The sequence below is a fragment of the Alexandromys fortis genome, unplaced genomic scaffold (assembly GCF_014885135.2).
Source record: "Alexandromys fortis isolate MF-2015 unplaced genomic scaffold, M_Fortis_MF-2015_v1.1 scaffold_29, whole genome shotgun sequence".
Classification (NCBI taxonomy): domain Eukaryota; kingdom Metazoa; phylum Chordata; class Mammalia; order Rodentia; family Cricetidae; genus Alexandromys; species Alexandromys fortis.
The window spans coordinates 4,505,734-4,526,661 of record NW_026067891.1 but is presented as its reverse complement, the minus strand read 5'-3'; the positions used below and the strand labels follow the sequence as shown (position 1 = coordinate 4,526,661).

The 20,928-nt window shown below is 50.7% G+C and overlaps 2 protein-coding genes across 3 annotated transcripts; both read right to left on the bottom strand.

Moving 5' to 3' along the window:
* Window positions 1-794: 794 nt before the first annotated feature.
* Window positions 795-4,333, bottom strand: Dnase1l2 (deoxyribonuclease 1 like 2). Its single transcript, XM_050121570.1, has 7 exons — window positions 3,333-4,333; window positions 3,045-3,133; window positions 2,873-2,956; window positions 2,696-2,796; window positions 2,503-2,615; window positions 2,147-2,398; window positions 795-1,850 (listed from the first exon to the last, which is right to left on the bottom strand). Exons 1-7 carry the CDS (start codon window positions 3,624-3,626, stop codon window positions 1,797-1,799), a joined length of 987 nt encoding a protein of 328 aa, XP_049977527.1. The 5' UTR covers window positions 3,627-4,333; the 3' UTR covers window positions 795-1,796.
* A 153-nt stretch (window positions 4,334-4,486) lies between these two features.
* E4f1 (E4F transcription factor 1) lies at window positions 4,487-16,602 on the bottom strand. Of its 2 annotated transcripts, none has more exons than XM_050121442.1 (14): window positions 15,436-16,602; window positions 12,093-12,244; window positions 10,251-10,362; window positions 7,905-8,098; window positions 7,696-7,816; window positions 7,376-7,528; window positions 7,113-7,279; window positions 6,585-6,794; window positions 6,088-6,193; window positions 5,784-6,001; window positions 5,435-5,633; window positions 5,210-5,352; window positions 5,078-5,140; window positions 4,487-5,001 (listed from the first exon to the last, which is right to left on the bottom strand). In XM_050121442.1, exons 1-14 carry the CDS (start codon window positions 15,590-15,592, stop codon window positions 4,645-4,647), a joined length of 2,352 nt encoding a protein of 783 aa, XP_049977399.1. In that variant the 5' UTR covers window positions 15,593-16,602; the 3' UTR covers window positions 4,487-4,644. The 2 variants fall into 2 exon arrangements, with proteins under 2 accessions (XP_049977399.1, XP_049977316.1); XM_050121359.1 differs by having other exon boundaries at window positions 6,088-6,196; window positions 15,436-16,600.
* Window positions 16,603-20,928: the final 4,326 nt, after the last annotated feature.

The window sequence follows — 20,928 nt, the reverse complement described above, 5'->3', positions numbered from 1 at the left end:
AAGTGGTCACCATGCCATCGTGAGCTTGATAAGAAGCAAGTCACGGTGGGTGCACTGTAATCCAGTACTGGGTAGACAGGAACAGGCAGATCCCTGGGATCCTCTGGCCTAATTAGTGAGTGCCAGTGGGACACCTTGTCTCAAAACAAGGCAGATACCCCTTGACCTCTGGCTATCCAGTCACACGCTCATACAAAGAAGCTGTTCCTTGAAGCGTACTGCCTTACAGCTCCAACCACAAGCACCCTTCTGCCTGGTGAACACAAAACGTCACACTGCTTGTCCATCTTAAAGCAGAATTGTGAACAATGTCTGCAGGTTGGCCTATCCTTGGCCTTTTACTGGCTGCCTTTTTGGAACCTCTAAGGCCAGACAGTCTCCCTCCCCAGTTATCTACTAAGATCGCCGGAGGAAATGTAAGGGCACGTACATTTTCATTTAGAAAGAACAGACAGCTATCAGAAGAACCTGAGGAACAGGAATGTGGAGGACTAAAGGGTTGTTACCTTCCTGTGACCACGCCACCATTCCTGCCCTAGATGAGGACTGCCTCTCCTCCCTCAACCTCTGCGTGCTGGGGACCAAACCCAGGGCTTCGTGCGTGCTAGGCCAGCACTGCCAACTGAGCCGCATCCTCAGCCCAGTACTGCTTATTCAGTGCAGTCCTGAATCGTGCGTAGATTTTGCAAGACTTGTAGGTTGAGAATGAGGCTTGATTGAGCACCTACCTAGCACGTTCTGGTCCTTGGTTCAATTCCCAGAAATGCTAAAACAAACAAACAAACAAACAAACAAACAAACTTTTCTAAGTCATCACAAGGGTTGTTTCTATGTGACTCAGACCGATTTCTCTAATGCCACTAAAGATATTTTATTGACCTCCAGACACACACAAAAATAAATACATACACACAAAGATGGGAAGTTTTAACAACCAGAAACCTCGCGAGAGCCTTGTGTCCATGGAACAATTTCCTGCTCCTAAAGTGATGGCCCACCCGAGCATAAACCTCCATCCTCAGGGCCTTGCCCAGGACTCCAGGGAAGAAGCTACATAAGACCATAAGACTCCTTTGAAGGGCTCAACCCAAGCACGGGCATGGGCTCTGGGCAGGACTTGAGTGCCAAGCAGGTGCCTTTGTTTTGCTGTGTGGGGTTCCTCCCCAGAAAGTTCCAGAACAGCTCACACACTGGGTGGGTGCAGCTTCCCTTGCTCCTGCAGAGCAAGATAAGAACCCAGCTCTGCTTCAGATGAGTGTGTCAAGATCCCTGAAGGGCAGAATGAGCATGGGAAGCGTTTGAAGTTTGTACAAAGGAAATAAGAACAGGGAACTGGCATGGTCTAGAAGTGACCGGTTTCCACCAGGCTGGGAAGTGGACAAGCTAAGCCATCCATTTCCTTGAGAGCAATGGAAAGAGATCTACTGGGCATTAAGACCAAGTTTTACAGCCTAGGAACCGAGGTCTCAGAAGGCACAGAAGCCTCATCCAACGTGTGGGTAATGCTGGCCAAGAGCAGCTTGTTCACTAAGCATGCAGTTAGTACATGCTGCTCCGGTGCTTTCCACAGGTTCTCCACAGCAGCCCTATGAGGTAGATCACGTGATATCAGCACTCCTTACAGAAAGGAAACAGGCTCCCAGTAATCCTGTAATGTGCCCATGGCCACTGTCCACACCAGCTGGCCCTGCCCTGTATTCTCAGTGGGTGGGTGGCCCGCCACCCAGTGATTCCTTATGATGCCATTCCTTAGGGACAGAGTCTGCAGGTGGCGTATCCTGGCCGGGCCTCAGCTGTCAGTGAGACTTGAAGGTCACTTCCACAGGAAAATGGTCACTGATGGCAAGAGCCTGGAAGGAGAGGGGTGGAGTCTCAGCAGTTCAGCAGAGAAACATGTCCCAGCTGAGAAGGGGGATGGTAAAGTCCGGGTGGCCACCCATGGGTCTCATGGTGCCCCCATGTGGCAAAGGAACAGAAACATGCCAACGGTCCCTTCCTAGGGGGCTGGCACTAAGGATCCTTGGCTATGGTTGCCTTTGTAGAGGGAACAGCAGTGTAAACTCACGGCAAGTATTTCTGTAAGCCCCTCCTGAGTGGGCTGGTGTGTCTGCTGGGTCCCTCTTCATGAGCCCTACCCAACACTCACCTGCGTCTGATCTAGGCCCAGTTCCTCCTGAAAGTTGTGAACAGCAGCTGACTGGGGCTTCAGGCTCCTGCGCAGGTGGGCACCACTCACTACGATCCGGTCGTAGGCACAGTCGGAGTTGCCCACTGTGGTGTCTGCACTGTCCGGGATGAGCCACTTAAACACCTCACTGCTGCGCAGGCGGATCGATACCCAGTCGTGGGCCTTGACGTACTTGCAGTCGGCATTAAAGTCGCCCAGAAACAGCATGTCCTATGGGCAAGCACAGCGGTAAATCAGGGCGCAGTGGTCCAGACCTGAGCACACCTTTAGTATTCTGGGATGTGAGTTAGGGAGCGGGGGAGGGAGTGGCCTACATCGGTGTTCCACTTGTCAATGACATCAAGGTACACATCGTAGAGGGCATCGATCTCTGCCACTGCCTGGTGCGGTGCTGCATGCAGGGGGATCAGCACAAGCTCCTTGGCGGCTGCGGAAGGGAGGTGGGAGCATGAGATTCAAGGACAGCCTGGCAGAGGCAGGTCTGGGAGAGGGCAGCATCAACCTCACCAGAGCTAGGAGCTGAGAATTTGACCACAAAAGGTTCCCGGCTGAAGGCATCCTCTGGGTCTGGATACTGGTATGTGCTCACAACCGACACCGCATCTTTCCTGGGAGCAGAGGACCAAGTGGTCTGCGGAGCTGGTCACCCCTGCCCATGTCCCCTCCCTTCACCCCACCCCTCACCTGTAAACAAACAGATACATCTCCTTGTATTGGTCACGTCCAAGTGGCTTGCTGCTCACAAAACCGTACTTGTGCTTGGACACTCTGTGGAGAGATGCGCCAGTCCCTGGGTCAAGGCACCAAACCAAGCTTGTGATTGTGGCTGGGGTTGTGGTGCCCGGCCCTGCCACACCTGTTAATTTGCTCCATGAGCAAGGACACTGCACTCAGGTCTGGGTCTCGTACCTCCTGCACCAGGGCGATGTCATAGCCAGCCAGGATCTAAAGGAAGAACCCACAGGTGCACTGTCCCAGTCAGCCTGATTGCCCAGAGCCTAGCTCCTAGTCCCATCTTGCGCCCCACCTTCCCCCCCCCCCCCCCCCCCCCCCCCCCCCCCCCCCCCCCCCCCCCCCCCCCCCCCCCCCCCCCCCCGCCTGCATTGCCCTCATCCTGTTCCTCTGCTACCCCACTGGGCCTCACCTGTGCTATGACACTGCCGCAGTCTGGATCTGACACTTTGCTGTCACCAAAGCTCTGAATGTTGAAGGCTCCAATACGCAGCGCTGTAGCCCCCATGGCCCCCAGTGCCCAAAGAGCTGTCAGCAAGGCCCAGGGCCAACCCATGGCAAAGCAGGAAGCCTGGAGACAGGAATGTCCCAGAGTAACACCAACCCATACCAGGCCAACTAGGTCTGGCGCCCACATTGCTCTGCATCCCTGCATTCTCCATGTTTCTTCAGTGTGTACGTGTGTGGGCTGGGAAGGGGGGCACATGATGACCTCTCATTCCAAGGATGGGAGGCCTCTGTTCCCACCCAGCCTCCAGCCCAGCCCCTAGACTTACCTGGGTTGTGAATAAGGTGGTATCAAAAACCCAATGTCCTGAGTCAGTCAGAGAGATTCAATCCAGATTAAGGGCTTCATGTGGCCCAAGATGAACTGCAGTCTTGGATACAGTAGCTCTGGTTCCAAAGCACCCACAGGTATTTGAAGCCCTAGACCAGGAAGGGGCTGGACTACAACGGGAACCGCCCCTTCCATGGGGTGGATTCCAGACCTGGCTCCCATTCCAGAGACCCGAGAGATGGGGCATATGCCAAACCAGTTCCACTTACTTAGAATCATGGCAGAAGCCCCTGGCAGCCCCCTAGACGATCTCAGCAGCACTACAGTGAGGGACAACCATGCCGCACACGGCCAGCCTCACTCGTCATCTTCACCTCAAACTAGATAGCCCAGAATAAGTTGCCTTGAGTTGCAGCCCATCAGCGAAACAGGATAATGAATCAGGAGACCAGCCCTAGCCTGCTAACTTCTCCTGCAGCTTCCCTAACACCTGCCCATCACAGAGGATCAGACTGATCCAGAGTCCTAGGTCTTTAGACCAACCCCTAGCCCCCTGCAGTCCCCGATATGACAGGTGAGAAGGAACATCTCACACCCAAGCAGGCCTGTGAAAGCTGGAGTCCGGGATGCAGCCGGGTAGGACAGCATCAAGAGGCGTCTGTCAACATGCCAGAGACACCTACGCGCCTTGAGGCGCCACCAGGGCTGCAAGCCAAGTTTGTGGCTAGAGGGTACCTATGAAGGCAGTGGTGCCAGCCAGAGGCTGCCTCAACCTTAACATCACAAGCTGCAGATTTTCATGTTTTATTGTAAAGCAAAAAAACAAACAAAAACTCTGCATATCCACAGTCTCTCAGCTCCTCTGGGCCTGAACTTCAGTCTTCTGAGCGGGCAGGTGTGGGCAGGCACTCGGGGTCCTCACTCCACCACAGCAGAGGCTTTCAAGCTACACGATGACAGTCTGCACCTCAAGTTGACCCTCTGGTGAAGCAATGACCAGCTCTCCTCCATGCTCCAGGATCTCTATGTCCTCTGATGACACCATTGTCACAGTGGCCTGTTCAGTACTGTTTGGACCTGCACGGGCTGTAAGCACAGTGCCCTCACTGATTGCTGAAGCCAGTGTCATGGCCACTTGTTCAGTGAGACTCTCGGGAGTGGCAATGGTGATTGTGTCAGCAGCAGCTGCCTCTGAGCCCAGTGCTGCCTCCTGGTCCATGGTCACATTCTGCACGATGATCTGGTGCCCAGCACCAGCCTGGTGCACAATCTGCTGTACCACCTTCATGATGTGACTGTCCACCTGCAAGGACCACAGTTCAGCTCGAGGGACAGCTCAGCAGCCTGATGACCCTCCCTTACCTCCCCTAGACCCTCACCTCTGTCTGGGTGCCTTCGATGATCTCAGTGGCTTCACTGGTCTCTGTGTCATCTGCAGTAGCCTGGAAAGCCAATTAGGTCAGCCTGGGCTGGCCCGAGTCCCACTGCCCCCCCCCCCGCCCTGTACCTACCTCGATAATGTACTCCTGGGTGTCAGCCACCACCGAGGAGAACTCCACCAGCACGGTGTGGGGGTCTTCTGCCAGCACAGTGGCAGCCGCAGAGGGGCTCTCCTCAGATACCAGCAACTCCTCCACTTCCAGCAGGCAACCCCCTGCCCACAGGGAAGCTCAGCTCAGTCAGTCAGGGACAACTGACCCCAGCCCTCACCCTCTCCTGCCACCTGTGGCTCAGACCTTTGGTGCGCAGGTGCCGGTTGAGTGTGCCGTGCTCTGCGAAGCCACGGCCACACTTGTAGCATTTGAAAGGCTTCTCGCCTGTGTGGTGCCTCACATGCCGCACCAGTGAGCCCTTCTCCCGGAAGCCTCGGCTGCAGAACTGGCACACGTGGGGCTTCTCTTCTAGGTGTGTCCGGAAGTGCACCTGCTGGGCATTCTAGGGAAACCCTTCCATGACAGCCTGTCCTCAACCACAGCCCCCACCCCAGGTCTAGGCTGGGAAGAAGGTGACAGGACACAGCCAGACCCCCAGTTAAGACAGTGGAGGGTGGGTACAAGCATAAGGATTGCAGGACCAAAGGCTTACCTTGGTTTTGTAACGCTTGCCACACTGGGGACAAGGGAAAGGCCTCTCGTCTGAGTGGACACGTCGGTGGCCCCGCACATGAGCGATGGTCTTATAAAGCTTCCCACAGTCTCCACAGCGGAAGCGGCGCTCGTGCACGTGCACCTCCTGGTGCTTCTTGAGTAGGTAGGCTTTGGGGAAGGCCTTGCCACACTGTGTGCAGGTGAATGGCCTCGGCCCTGAAGCCACACTCAGCATTAGGCCATTTTCACCACCCACAAGCCCACCAGTTGCCAGCCCACAGGCCTACCTCCCTGCTACTCACCTATATGACCTCTCTTGTGGGCCTCCAAGGTGGCTGCTGTTGGGAAAGTCTCACTGCACTGAGGGCATGGGTGGGTCCTAGGCACCTTTGAAGCTTCACTGGCCACCTGCTGGGGGACCAGAGACCAACCACTAGCACCTCCTGTAACTACACTCCGAAGGTGCCAAACACAAGAGCCAGCCCTCTTCTCTCTTGGCCTTATGGCCTTAGGTAAAGAAATTAACAGAGAACAAAATCACAGCAGAAAGCAATGCGCTTTTCAAGCCAGGCACAGTGGTGCATGTCCCCGAGTCCAGTATTCAGCAGAAGCAGGAGGATCAAAAACTGAGGCCAACAATGGCTCCATAGTAAATTTGGGACACCCTGGGTTACATTAGACTGTGTCTCAAAAGAAAAAAAAAAGTGCATTAGGAGGTGGCAGCCCCTCCCACCCCCAGCATGCTAATCAGACACTGGGCCAACCTCACAGAAAGATCATGCCAGTAATGGAAACCTACTGTCTCTATCTGCTCCACCTCCAGCAGTGGCAGTTCCGGGGGTCCCTCTCCCAGGGACTGGGGACTGGACTCAGAGGGAGGGGCTGGCTCCAGAGTACTCTCCTCCCCAGCAACCCGCTCGAGGACGATGCCAGAATTCTGCATGGCCTGATGAAGCAGATTCTCACGGCTGTTCTCGCTGGAACAGGGGAGCTCCTCAGGGTCTGGGGGCTATAAGGGAGGTAGGGGGAAAGAAGGAAGGACGGAGGCCTGTCAGGAAGCCCGGTACAGGGTACCCATTCTCACCCACGCCACATGGCAACCCCATGGTGCACTGCCAGCTGCCTGTTCTCCCTGACTAAATTCCAGCTCATTCTCCCTGGCCTTCACCTCAAACCCCAGCAGCTTCCCTGCCTGCACACGCCATCTAAGGAGCTCTCCCCACAACCCATGTGCCTCCCAGGGTGGGGTGAGCTGTAACTCCTGGACCTGCTGCAGGCAGTTTCTGAGTCCTAGCACTGTGTGATCAAAGGGCAGAGCAGCACCTACCTCAGGAGCAAGGGCCTTCATGCCTAGTGGAAGCTCCTGCATCTGAACATGGACTTCATGGATGACAGTGCCCTTGGCATCTGTCACCAGGTGAATCACAGGTGATGACTCCATGGGGTCTCCTGTCACTGATGATGTAACTGTCCCCACAGTGGAGGCACTGGACCCTTTAAGGAAGAGTTCAATGAGTCCTTGAAGAGCCCGGCAGCCAATTTTGGCAACACCTGTCCCAAGAACTCAGGCTGCCTCCCCACCAAGCTGACCTGCAGGCACTTCTTCTTTGCCCACAACTGTGTCCTTGCTCATGCTGAAGCGGATCTTCTCTGTACATGGAGTAAGAGACTTCAGGTGCCTAGTTAGCGCGCCTGACTCCCTGAAGCTCTTCCCACACTTGGCACACTTATAAGGGCGCTCATCTGTGAAAGGACAATCAGCCCTCAGTGTGGCACAGACAGTGTCCTGTGTTTAGGGAACACAAGGCATGGAGCCCCGTCTCTTCATCCAAAGACACAGGCCAGCTATAGGGTGCCCCCAGAGCCTGTCCACAGGCTACTTAGTGTAGCTCTGACCCCACTTCACTTACCAGTGTGCCGCCTGTGGTGCCGGATAAGCGAGCCCTTGGTCCGAAAGGAAGCACCACAGAGCTTGCACTCATGGTCCTTGCGGCTGCTGTGCGTTACCATGTGGGCCTTGAGGATGCTGCCCTGTGGGGGAGGGGCAGTAAGGCTCAAGGAACCTCACTGGACAGGAGTAGGCAGGGGAGCCAACGGGCCCTCGGCCCCAGGGGCTCACCGTTTTGAAGGTCTTGTGACATAGCATGCACACGTAGCGGCCTTCCTTGTTCACCAGCAGCTTGACTTGGGCCTGCTCGCCCTCCCCAATAAGCCCAAGTTCCTGATGGTTAGGACTGCCTGGAACCTCTGCCATCTCGCCATCCCCTGGCTCTGCCTCGGCAGCCACAATGACCTCTTTGATGTGCCCACTTCCTGAGGAGAGGCAAGTTAACGTAAGCCTCAAGACCTATCACTACTATAGGCCCTGCCCGTGGGTATCCCTCCACAGGAGTCCACAGGAAAGCCACATAACTGTCTAGACCACACACCACCCAAGCCCCAGGGCCTAGAGCCTGAATCCAGTCTGCACTGAGGGAAATCAATGCAGCACCTATTAGAGGCAGCCTGACATGTGCCTGACCACCTTCGGGTCAGTAGAGCTGCCTGTAGCTCAGGGCCCCAATGTGGGCATTCTCCATGAGGAGATATCCATCCCTAAAGCAAGAGACACGGGGTTTTACACCCAGATCCTCGGGTAAATAGGCAGTGAACATTCTAGTTCAGCTCCCTCCATTTTTCTGCTGGGTGGCTCCAGTTTCACCAATACAAAGAAAAGATAGATCTGGGTGCTGCCCGATCCCTGTCCAGACGTGACTGAAGAAACTGTACATCTGAGAGATAGCAAGAGAAAGGAAGTCAGGTTTCTGCACTTCTCACAGGATGCTTTGGAATCTGACAGTGTGCAAAGCCATACTATAAACACACTTCACATTTTCTCCTCATGAAAGCGGTGAGTGGGAACGAGCTGTGAAACCCTCCCATCCAGCTGGTCTTGTTGTGACAAGCCGTTCTCTCAAAACAGAATGAGTGAGCACCATGACTCAAACAATTAAGGGTATTTCTCACCCGTGCTCCAGCCCAGTGCTCCCAAAGGACAGAGGCCTGATGGGTGAGGAGTACAGGTGCACTGGCCCAAGAGGAAACTCATCTGCTAGGCCAGATGCCAAGAGCCTAGTGCCGATACAGCCACTCCACGCAGCCCTCACCACCTTTTCTTACCCAGGTCACCAGAAATGCTGGTGACCCTGACTCCTCTCCCCTTGGGGTGCCTACAAAAGGTACAGGAGAAGCAGAGGGTCCCTGAAGTAAGGACTGCTGTGCTAAACAAAAGCTTGAATACTGGGAGTGGGCAGGAAAGGACCCAGCTGGCAGAGCCTGGTTATACAACAGAACCCAGTGAACTTGTTTTCCCAAATAACACCTCCCACTACAGAAACTAAACTCTGTGCCAGGGCAGGAGCAGGGCCCCACCCCCCATGACAACATTCCTAAGTCTGACTGTCAAGGAGTGAGTTTCCTGTTGCAGGAACATTGAGAAAGGCATTGGAAACCCAGACAGGTGTCCAGGTGCCTCACTGGGAAGGGTAATGTACTTAGAGGCTCCCTTCCCAAGCCCCGGGTTGGCTTTGTCAACAGATCTTTCCTCTTCCTGTCCCAATTGATTCTCATAGCTTCTCAAGGTCAAGTTCTACCCACAGTCCCAATCCTTTCCTGTCCAACTGCCCGTTCACTCATTTCCCTTAGTCCTTGCAGAGCAATGATCGTTCCCGTCCCAACATCAACCACACTGGACTCAGCCCCATTACCCTTTTGAACACTCTGCCACTCATCCTTCTCCTGAACTCCTTGGCTCCTTCACCTGCTCAAGCCCAGAATGCCCTTTGAATGCTCCCTGCATAGCCAGCAGTCTCCAATTAATGAGCACTTGACCCAGCTCGGGCTTCTTAGTAGCCCGCCTTCCCACTGTACACCAGTGAGTACTTAAATTGAAAGCATTATCCATCAAAGAGGCTTGGCGTTATATGCTCATAAAAGCCCATCAAGAATCAGGGCAAGGATCCATGCCAGTGTAAACAAGCAAAGTGATGAAAACCAAGGTCAAGCAACAAGTCAGGGCCAGCCGAGACATCTGCCACAGCCTATTCACCTACTGATCCTACAAAGGCAACTGCTGGGACAAGGGACCTTGTGGTGTACACTGATAGGGGCTGCCTAGGGGCAGGAAGGTCGAATTGGGGTGGCAGGGATGTGGAGAAGATGCTGAGGACAGGGCCAGAAACAGCCTGCGACAGCACATAAGAGGGAGAAGTTCATGGTGGTGCATAGACTGAACATTCCCAAATGCCCCCAATACTCCAGGGCAGTAAGGAAGGTCCAGGCTCACACAAGGCTTGGGCCCCTCTGCAGAGAGGACAGGCCTTGCTCTTGGGAGATTGGAGGATGTGCACAGTGAAGACCCTCCAGCCCTGACTATAATCAAGTCAATGACTCAGAGCTGAGGGCGACCCATGGACAACCAGCTTACCAACAAGGTCAGGAGCATGGCTGATGTCTGCTGCCAGAGAGGTGGCCTCCACCACGATGTGGGCCACAGTTATGGGCTCCTCTGGACCTCCCTCCGCTGCAGTTGGCACCACCTATCAATGGGGTCAAAAGACAAATGAATTCCAGATTTACAGATAACTTTCCTCTGTGGAAGAGGGGAACTTGGGAAACTTCCACAAACTGCAGGAAGGGGGGGGGGGGAATTCTTCTTCTCTCGAAGGAACATGGGTCTAAGCCTGACTCCCAGCCTGGGCCGAGTCATGATCAGTCCCGTCAGACTAATACCGCTGACCACAATAGCCTGGACACAGATCAAGAGCATATACAGCAAGGGACTCCTAGAAGGCATGAAGCCGTGCTAGCTGTAGGAGTGAAGGAGCCCATGCACAGCCCAGCCAGGTGTCAGAAGGAAGGACCCAGGGCTGCAGACAGACCTTCGTGGAGTGTGCTCAGTGAGGGGAAAGTACTGAGTGCAAGGCTGAAAAGTTAATTTCTTTCCAATGTCACCTGACCCCATTCCCTCCCTGCTGATAGCCTGAGGCCACTGAGGTTTCCTTAGAGCAGTGGGCCTTTAATACAGTCCCTCATGTTGTGTGACCCCAACCATGATTTATGTTCTTGCTACTTCATGGCTGTAATTTTGTTATTGTTATGAATCATAATGTAAATATGTTTTCTTTTTTCTTTCTTTTTTTTTAAATATTTATTTATTTATTTATTATGTATACAATATTCTGCCTGTGTGTATGTCTGCAGGCCAGAAGAGGCACCAGATCTCATTACAAGTGGTTGTGAGCCACCATGTGGTTGCCAGGAATTGAACTCAGGACCTTTGGAAGAGCAGGCAATGCTTTTAATCACTGAGCCATCTCTCCAGACCCAGTATCTGTGTTTTCTGATGGTCTTAGGCGACCCCTGTAAAAAGAGGTCACCAGCCACAGTTCAGCTATATTCCTAGGCCTTTCCATTAATAAAGATATAAAAGATGTAATTATTTTTATGTATATGAGTGTTTTTGAGTGTTTTGCTTGTTTGTATGTATGTATGTATGTATATCACATGCATGCCTAGCACCCACAGAGGTCAGGAAAAGGGCATCAGAATCTCCAGAACTGTAGGAACAGATGGTTATGAGCTACCATACAAGTGCTAGGAACTGAACCCGAGTCCTCTACAAGAGCAACAAGTGCCCTTAACCACTGAGCCATCTCTCCAGCCTCCTTTAAAATGTTATTTTTAGTCTAAGTCATCTAAGGTAACCTCAGACTTATATTGTAGCCCAAACTGGCCTTGAACTTCAAATCCTTCTGCCTTAGCTTCCCCTGCAGCTGGGATTACAGACCTGTATTACAAAGCCTGGCCATAGCCTCTTCTTAATTCTACCCACTGACTCATGGGAATGCTGTCTATATAACAGCATTTAGTAAGACTATGTCAGTATATCCCCAGACATCACTGGGATTCAATCAAGTGGGCTAACTTTATATAGGTCCCAAGACCCAGTAGGCCCTACTTCAAGATGTATACAGGACAGGAGATAAGGCTGCCATGATCTCTTAAACTAAGATACCCTTCACACAGAAGAAAGGAAGGATTCCTGCCCCCAATCTATGTAGGCTGCTGAGGTTGAGCTACCCCAGGTCATCCAAAGCACCACTCCACTCATGGTGGTACGACTTGGTCTTCCTTCACCCAGAGCCATGTCTGACTTCTAACTGGTTACATGTCATAAACCTAAACATAAAGTTCAGGGTGCTCAAGATACTGTTTCCTCTTCCTTCTGGGAGATGAGCCAAACTAGAGCAGTGTGGAAGGGGCTTACCTCCTGGCCCAGCAGTGCAGTGGCAGGAGGGGTGGTAGGCAGGGCCTCTTGAGGGGTCCGGTGGCAGGTCTTCTGAATCTTGTGCTGGACAAAGTCCTCCAAGGCAGTGAACTCCACCTGGCAGCGGCCGCATCTGTGCACGTCATCCTCATCTGCAATGAGTCTCATGTCAGGGGGACTGGAGGCAGTCAGGGCCTCATCCCGCGTCCTTCAAGGCTGAGACAAGAGATACCCAAAGATGGCACCAAAACCAGAGCTGATCTGTCTACTGACCCCAAAGCTGCTGAGGATATCCTGGAGTACATCCAGGGCTGGGGAACACTAAGGTCTAACCTCATATTTGAGAGGTCTACAGAAGCAAGACCTATTAGGGAGACCAGTATTTTGCACAGGTTACCCTGACCGCAAATTTATCCTGCAAGGACAAACTGAAGCTGTGATATCCAAAGTCTCTGCACCACAGAGCTGGGGAGAGAGGCTGGGAGACATAGGAGCTCACCTAAGCAAGTTTGGGGACAGCAGAGCACCTAGATTTAAGATTACTGGAGAGCTAGGGAAGAGTTCAGTAGTAGAATACTTGCCTAACATGCAGTAGACCCCAGAATTTGAAAGAAAACAAAATTTAGGACTGCTGGTGATTTCCTGTGAAGCATCTCAATTTCCACATCTTGAGAAGGATAAATAAGCTGATCAGTTACATATATCCATCTGAGCACTGCAGGGGCGGGAAGGTAGACGTCCACAGAGCTCTGGCTAATACGGCGGGTTCTGAAAACTAGCAGGAGCTGTCACCCATCAATCTCACTACTTTATACATCTGTGTATATGGTGCTGAAAATGAGCCTTGATCATGCTAAGCAAACGTTTACCAGTGAGATATATCCATACCGTGACCACTTTTCTCTCTTATATGATGTAACATTGGTCCCCACTGGGTACCAACCCTGCTCTAGAGTATACTCCAAAGATAAAGCAGTCCAAAGCAGTTACACATCCCAGATACTGCATCTGGATCCCTCACCATCATTGCATCCACTCCTGGACCTGCAGGAGTTACATAATAAGCATGTGAGAATTGCTTTTTCTATTGTTTTTCTTTTTCCTTCTGTCTCTCTGTGTGTCTCTCTTTGAGACAGGGTCTTTCACATAGCCCTGACTGTCCTGGAACTCACTATTTAAAACTGGGCTGGCTTCGAACTCGGAGAGATCCACCTGCCTCTGCCTCCCTGGTGCTGATGTGCACCACCACTAGCAGCCATTTTTTCTTTTAGATTTGTTTATTCTTACTTCAAGTGTGGGTGTTTGGCCTGCATGGATGTCTGTGCACCACAAGTGTGTCACCACCACCCAGCTGCAACAAGGACTCTTAACACTGAGCCTTCCTTTCAGCTCAGCACCTAAGAATTTAAGCGAATCATTCCAGCACCCTGGGGAAAGGTATGACTAAGTCCAACCTAAGAAAATTATTAAGGTTCAAGGTCACTCAGCTGAACCAACCAGACTAGTTTCCAGAACAATCTACTAGTTTCCACTATCTTACACTCAGTCCCAGATTAAAGCCAAACCTAGCCTGGTACAAGGGAGGAGTAAACTCAATGACAAATTAACAATCAAATAAAAGGGCAAACCCAAGCTATGACAGGCACACAGGCCACCTGAAAGAGGGTGGTGCCCTCCACATAGCTCACAGTCACAAAGCAAGCACTGAAGTTCCTACCATCTCTTATCCCTCTTATTTACAGTTTGACTCAGCACCAAGACATTGCTACTGGCCAGGCAGTGGTGACACATGCCTTTTATTCCTGCGCTCGGGAGGCAAAGGCCGTAGGATCTCTGTGAGGCCACCTGATCTTACATAGTGACTTCCAGGACAGCCAAGGCTACAGGGAAACCCTGTCTCGAATGAATGAATGAATGAATGAATAAATAAATAGCCACTGAACCAGAAAAGGACACACCTATCCCATCTCACAATGAGAAAAGGCCATAACCGGAGTCGTTCTCAACATGTGGGTTGCCACCGCTCTAGTGGTGAGCTATCAGATATTACAATTCATAACAGTAGCAAAATTACAATTGTGAAGTAGCAACAAAATAATTTGTTTGCTTGTTTTTGGAGATGGCTCCTCTGTGTAGCCTCTGCTGTCCTGGAACTCCCTCTGTAGACCAGAATTCAGAGATCTGCCTGCCTCTGCCTTCCGAGTGCTGCGATCAAAGAAGTGCGCCCGGCCCAAGGAAATAATCTTATGGTAGGGGTCACCACAACATAAGGAACTGTATTAAAAGGTTGCAGCATTATGTAGGTTGAGAACCACTGCCATAAACAAAGCCAAGAATCTATAAGCCAGGTGTGGTGGTAAATGCCGTTAAGACCACCCAGCGCTGGGGAGGCAGAGGGTCTCTGAGTTCAAGGCCAGACTGGTCTACGTAATGAGTCCCAGGACAGCAACGCCTCTACGTAGTGAGCTCCTGTCTCAAACAAACAAACAAACCCAGAATCTCTAAAGAGATCCCTCTGAGACCATAACAGCCCCTCTCCAAGCTGGTATTACGGAAGAAACTCGATTACAGTGAGACTGAACACCCTTAGGACAGTATTTCTTGCCAAGCCACTTCCTGTCGCATCTACAGCTTGGTGGAACTAACTCAGAGCAGACACCTGAACCATCTCTGAAAGATACCAGTATCCAGAGAAGTAATCCTCAGTGTACCCAACACAGCCTTCGGCATACAGACAAGCTTTTAACTCTTCCCCGTCCTCCTAGGGGAAATTAAAGGGCGCCAATCTGATCCTTGACAGGAACGAGATGAGTGACCCAACCATTTTACAATCCTTGAACCTCAATTATCCCCATCTCTGAAGTGAAGAGTGGTAATAATAGTTCGCCTTTCGGGGTTAAGGAATGGTAAAAGCCGAGACGGCGGAGTGTGCTGCACATTCCTGGAGTCGTTGCTCCACCCCGGAGAGAAGACCCAGGTCCTCAGTGGGGCGGTGCCGCCGCCCCACGTCAGGTCCCTGATCCCTTTCTGGCAGGGCCCTGCGGCCCCGCCCTCAGTCTCCTGCTCCTCCCGGGCCAAGCAAGGCCCCAGCGGCAAAGGAGAAGACGCTGGAGCTAGGGCTGGGGATCGCTGAAGAGGTGCGAGCGACGTTTGTTAGGTCTACTCCAGGGGGCTGGAGAAATGGGCGCCCTATGAACCCCTGCATCCGGGCCCGGCAGGCTGGGGGTGGCCCGCAGGGAAGCCCGTGAGAGTTGTGAAGGTTTGCAGATGGCGAGTCTGCACCTCGCAGTCCCGGCAGAGCCGCCAGCAACCGGGCCGCGCCAGGCTCCTGCAGCCTCGTTACCTTCCTCGCTGAAGGGCGCTGGGAGGCCAAGAAAGCCGCCGGAGGACAAGGCCGCCGCCGCCGCCGCAACCCCGCCCTCGCCCGCTTCACGCCCGGCTTCGGCCCGGGCTTCTGCCGTATGAGCGGCCGTCACCCGCACTGCCATCGCGCCCTCCATGTCGCAACGCGCCGCAGGAAGATGGCGGATTTACGACCATGTCGTCATAACAACGGGCCGAACCGAGGGCGGCGTGGAGTACAGGCATGGGGCGGGACCAGAATGAGTTTGACGGACAGGCAAAGGGGGCGGGGCCTTGGGTTGTGGCTGTGGAAGCCGAGCCGGGATCTCAGAGCGGCTGGAGTGGGACTTTGTCGAGGGCGGAAATGGGCGTGGCTTGTGTTCCGTTGGCTGGACCTAACTGGGGGTGAGCTACCCTTGGACTAAAGAATCCCAACTCTCCCCCTCGCTCTCTCCCTCTCTCTTTTTTAAATGTATATGGATATTTTGTCATACCTGGCGCCCGCGAAGGCCAGAGGAGGGTGTTTGATCTCCTGGAACTAGATTTACAGATGGAGTTACATGTAGGTGTTGAGAATTGAACCTAGGTCCTCTGGCTTAGAGCCAGTGCGTTCTTAGCCACCGTGTGATCTCTCCAGCCTGGAGAATCTGAACTTTTTAGGGTTCAGAATCCTGGGCTCGGACCAGGGTTGAATTCCCAAGAACTCCAGTGGGAGACAGTTCGTATGCCCCTTTCCAGAGACTTTTATTTTCATTTCGTTTTTAGGTTTTGAGAAGTACACATACAAATGACCATTTGTGACACTTAGTACACCGACAGTGTTGAACACTCATCCCCAAAATTTAGTCCCAAGTTGGTTAGTTGATAGGTTTTGAAACAGGGTCGGACTTTGTAGTTCACAGTGGCCTGTAACTCAGTGCCGTAAATATGCAGATTTAATTCCAGGACATTTCTGTCCTCAAAACCTGTACTGAGTCTGTAGCTCAGTTGGTGGATGGCTCACTTACCATGCACAATATGCTGGCTTCAATACTTAACACTGCATAAAAACAAGCAGAGTAGCTCAGGCCTTTAATTCCAGCGTTTGGGGGAAGTGGAGGCAAGATCAGAAGTTCACAATCATCCTTGGCTAAATAGGGAATTCAAGACCAACTTGGCACACATGAGACTGTCTCAAATAATTAATAAAAGTACTAATATTACATTGTATAAACAATGGATTTATATTTCATTCATCATACTCGACCTGCATATATCTTTTTTTTTTTTTTTTTTTTTTTTTTGAGACAGGGTTTCTCTGTATAACAGCCCTGGCTGTCCTGGAACTCTCATTGTAGACCAGGCTGACCTTGAACTCAGAGATCTGCCCGCCTCTGCCTCCCCAGTGCTGGGATTAAATGTGTAAACCACCAGCACCCTGCGACTTTCTTATATCTTTTTGGCTATTATGAATAGTGTTGCTCTGAACATTCTTATATAAGTTCCTTTTATATTTTTGTTTTTTTTCAGGTTCCTTTTATTTTTATAAGATGATACTTAAGTAGCTTCTTGAAACTATTTTGTTGGATTAATCCTCTTGGGTTAGCAGTCCTTGGGCTAGTGAGATACTTGCTACCTGCCACACGCCCAAGAACCTGAGTTTGAGCCCCCAGACCAACAAAGAAGAAGTTGGCTTCTGAATTTCACATGCACCCTGTAGCATATAAACACAAATATAAATACAGATATACAATGCTCACACACATACACACAAATACAATGTAAGTCTTGTTTTAAGATACCATTTATCAGATGATTCATTAGGTAAAATCACTTCCCTCCTAGACTGATGATCTGGATTCAGTCCCTGGGACCCACGTGACAGAAGGAGAGAACCACCACCCACAGCTGTCCCATCATGGCACTCAGGCCCACACATGCACGCACACACACAAGTAAGTAACACATAAGTAAACCAATGTGATTCTTAAGAAGATGCTCCAGGTGGTGGTGATGTACACTTCTAATCCCATCACTCGTTGGCAGAGTAAACGCCACGTGGTAGAACAGAGATTAATAAAAATAGGTTAATTTAAGTTAGAAGACCTAGCTGGAAACAAGCCTAAGCTATCGGCCAAGCTTTCATAATTAATAAGAAGTCTCCATATGATTATTTGGGAGCTGGCTAGTGGAAAGTCTGCTTACAGAGATGGTGCAGGGTCTGTTCTTCCGGAGGACAGGGATATGAATCACAGAATCCACATGGCATCTAAGGAGCAGCTGTAACTCCAATTCCATGGGATCTGATGCCCTCTTCTGGCCTCTACCCACATGGAAGTTTATCACTTCCTTGGGCATCAGGTATGCATATATGCATATGCATATATACAGAGACATATATGCAGAAAAAAACACTTATACACATAAAATAAAAATAACTAAATATGCCAGGCAGTGGTCACGCCTTTAATCCCAGCACTTAGGAGGCAGAGGCAGGCAGATCTCAGTGAGTTCAGGGCCAGCCTGGTCTACAAAACAAGTTTCAGTAGAGAAAACCTGTCTCAAAAAAAAAAAAAAAAAACACCTAAATATTTAGACCAGGTTGGCTTCAAATTCTCAAGAGATTCATGATGTACCTGCTTCTGAGTGGTAGGTTTAAAGGCATGAGCCATTATGCCTGGCCTGGTAAATTTATTTTATTGAGATAAAAATGAATTAACATATGTGTGTGTATGTGTGTTGTATTTTGAGACAGGGTTTCTCTATGCAGCCTTGGCTGCCCTGGAACTCACTCTGTAGACCAGGCTGACCTCAAACTCAGAGATCCACCTGTCTCTATTTCCCAATTGCAGGGATTTAAGGCGTGTGCCACACACACCTCCTCCCCCCATGAATAACAAGAATCTTAACATAGCAAAGGAAAGTGCAGCAAACATATTCTAGGACTGGAAAGATGGCTCAGAGGTTAAGAGCAGTGGCTGCTCTTCCAGAGGTCCTGCATTCAATTCCCAGCAACCACATGGTGGCTCACAACCACCTGTAATGAGATCTGGTGCCCTCTTATGGCCTGCAGGCAAACATGCAAGCAGAATACTGCGTACATAATTAATAAATAAATAAATAAATAAATAAATAAATAAATAAATAATTTTTTGAAGAAAGGAGAAATGATACCTTTAACTCTTTAAAAAACTTTATTTTTATTTATTTATTTTTAAAGATTTTATTTATTATGTATACAACATTCTGCCTCTATGTATGCCTGCAGAAGAGGGCGCCAGATCTCATTACAGATGGCTGTGAGCCACCATGTGGTTGCTGGGAATTGAACTCAGAACCTCTGGAAGAGCAGCCAGTGCTCTTAACCACTGAGCCATCTCTCCAGCCCTATTGATTTATTTATTATTGTATGATTGCTTTGCACCATATGCATACCTGATGCCCAAGGAGGAGATAAACTTCCATGTGGGTACAGGGAGTCATACCTGGATCCTTTGAAAGAACAAGTGCTCCTAACCACTGAGCCAACTCTCCAGCCCAAAAAGGTTTTAGTTTATGTATACAGGCATTTTGCCTACACATTTGTCTATACACCACATGTTTAAAATTTCTTTATTTTTTGGTATTTTGAGACAGGGTATACACATTTATGCAGTCCCCCACAATGGCCAGATGAGGGTATCATAGTTCATGAAATGGAGTTATTGCTCACTACCATGTGGATTCTGTTTTTGTTTTTTTTGTTTTGTTTGTTTTTTGGTTTTTTCGAGACAGGGTTTCTCTGTAGCTTTGGTGCCTGTCCCGGAACTAGCTCTTGTAGACCAGGCTGGCCTCGAACTCCCAGAGATCCGCCTGCCTCTGCCTCCCGAGTGCTGGGATTAAAGGCATGCGCCACCACCGCCTGGCTATGTGGATTCTGGAATTCAAATACCACCACCCCTGCCTCTGGAAAAACAACCAGTGTTCTTAACCACTAAGCCAGCCCTCTAGCCCCAAACCTGGTCTACGTAGAAAGTTCTAAGAAAAGAAATAATCTTATCAGCTATGGAAATTTTTGTTCAGGAGGTAATCCATTGTCTCCATCCTATCCTATCTTCAAAGTGAAAGAAAGCAAGCTGTGGGCACTTACACAGGTGGATGAGCGTCGGGTACATACACATGTGGGTGAGCGAGCTGGGGGCACATACGCATGTGGGTGAGCGAACTGCGGGCACATACACATGTGAGTGAGCTGTGGTCACATACGCATGTGGGCGAGCAAGCCGCGGGTACATACACATGTGGGTGAGCCATGGGCACGTACACGTGGGTGAGTGAGCCATGGGCACATACACTGTGAGCGAGCTGCGGGCACATACACATGTGGGTGTGGTTTTGGAAGCCAGAGGGGTCAGACGGCTTTCCCGTTGGCTCTTCACCTTATTCCCTTGGGACAACATCTCTCACTGAATCTAGCCCTCACCATATCTTGGCTATGCTGGCAACTAGAAAGCCCCAGTGATCCCGTCTCTACCTCTTCCGCTGGCACTGGAATTAAAGGTATACATGGGCATGCTCAGTTTAGTTCTTTACAAACGTGTATCCTCCTGCTTGAACAGCAAGTGTGCTTTTTCTGCTTGTTGGGTTTTTGTTTTGGACACAAGGTTTCATTGTGTAGCCCTGGCTGTCCTGGAACTCACTCTGTAGACCAGACTCAAACTCACAGAGATGCCTCCTGAGTACTAGGATAAAAGGTGTGTACCACCACTGCCCAGCTGCAAGTCTTCTTACCCAATAAGCCATCTCTCCAGCCCCATCATCATTATTTTGAAGACGAAAAGCCTAAGTACAAAACTGTCAGGATACCTGTCCCAGGTCTGCTCTCAGGGCTCTAATCCAGGCTGGGAATTCAGGGGACTCTGCTAACTTAGTGATTCCCAGTAACCAGGAGGATGCAGGCTGAGATCCTGGTAGATCACCAGTCTCCAGGAAAGCTGACCCAGACTCAGGACCACAAGAGCAGTGGGTTCCTCAGCAGGAAGCAGGCAGCTTTGCCCTCAGAAGGGCACTGAGCAAAGGTTGTTTCCATGTTGTGATGTCAACGTGGGAGACTGAGACCCGGAACTTTGGCTTGGTATGAACCGAGATGTTTAAGAAACAGCTAAGGGCTGGGTGGTGGTAGTGGCACACGCCTTTGCCTTTAATCTCAGCACTTGGGAGGCAGAGACAGATGGCTCAGAGGTTAACAGCACTGGATGCTCCTCCAGAGGTCCTGAGTTTAAGTTCCAGAAAGCACATGGAGGTTCACAACCATCTGTAACAAAATCTGGTGCCCTCTTCTGTTGTGAAGGCAGAACACTGTATATATAGTAAATAAAAAATTAAATTAAAAGAGAAAGAAATGAAAGGAGGAAGGGAGAGTTACGGTTATCCCCACTCAGGACAGAATTGGTGGAACTGCCTTCTGCTAACAAATCACTCACCGCTGCTGTTTTATCAGAGAATGTGTATTTTGGAAGGATCTCTGCCTGCCACC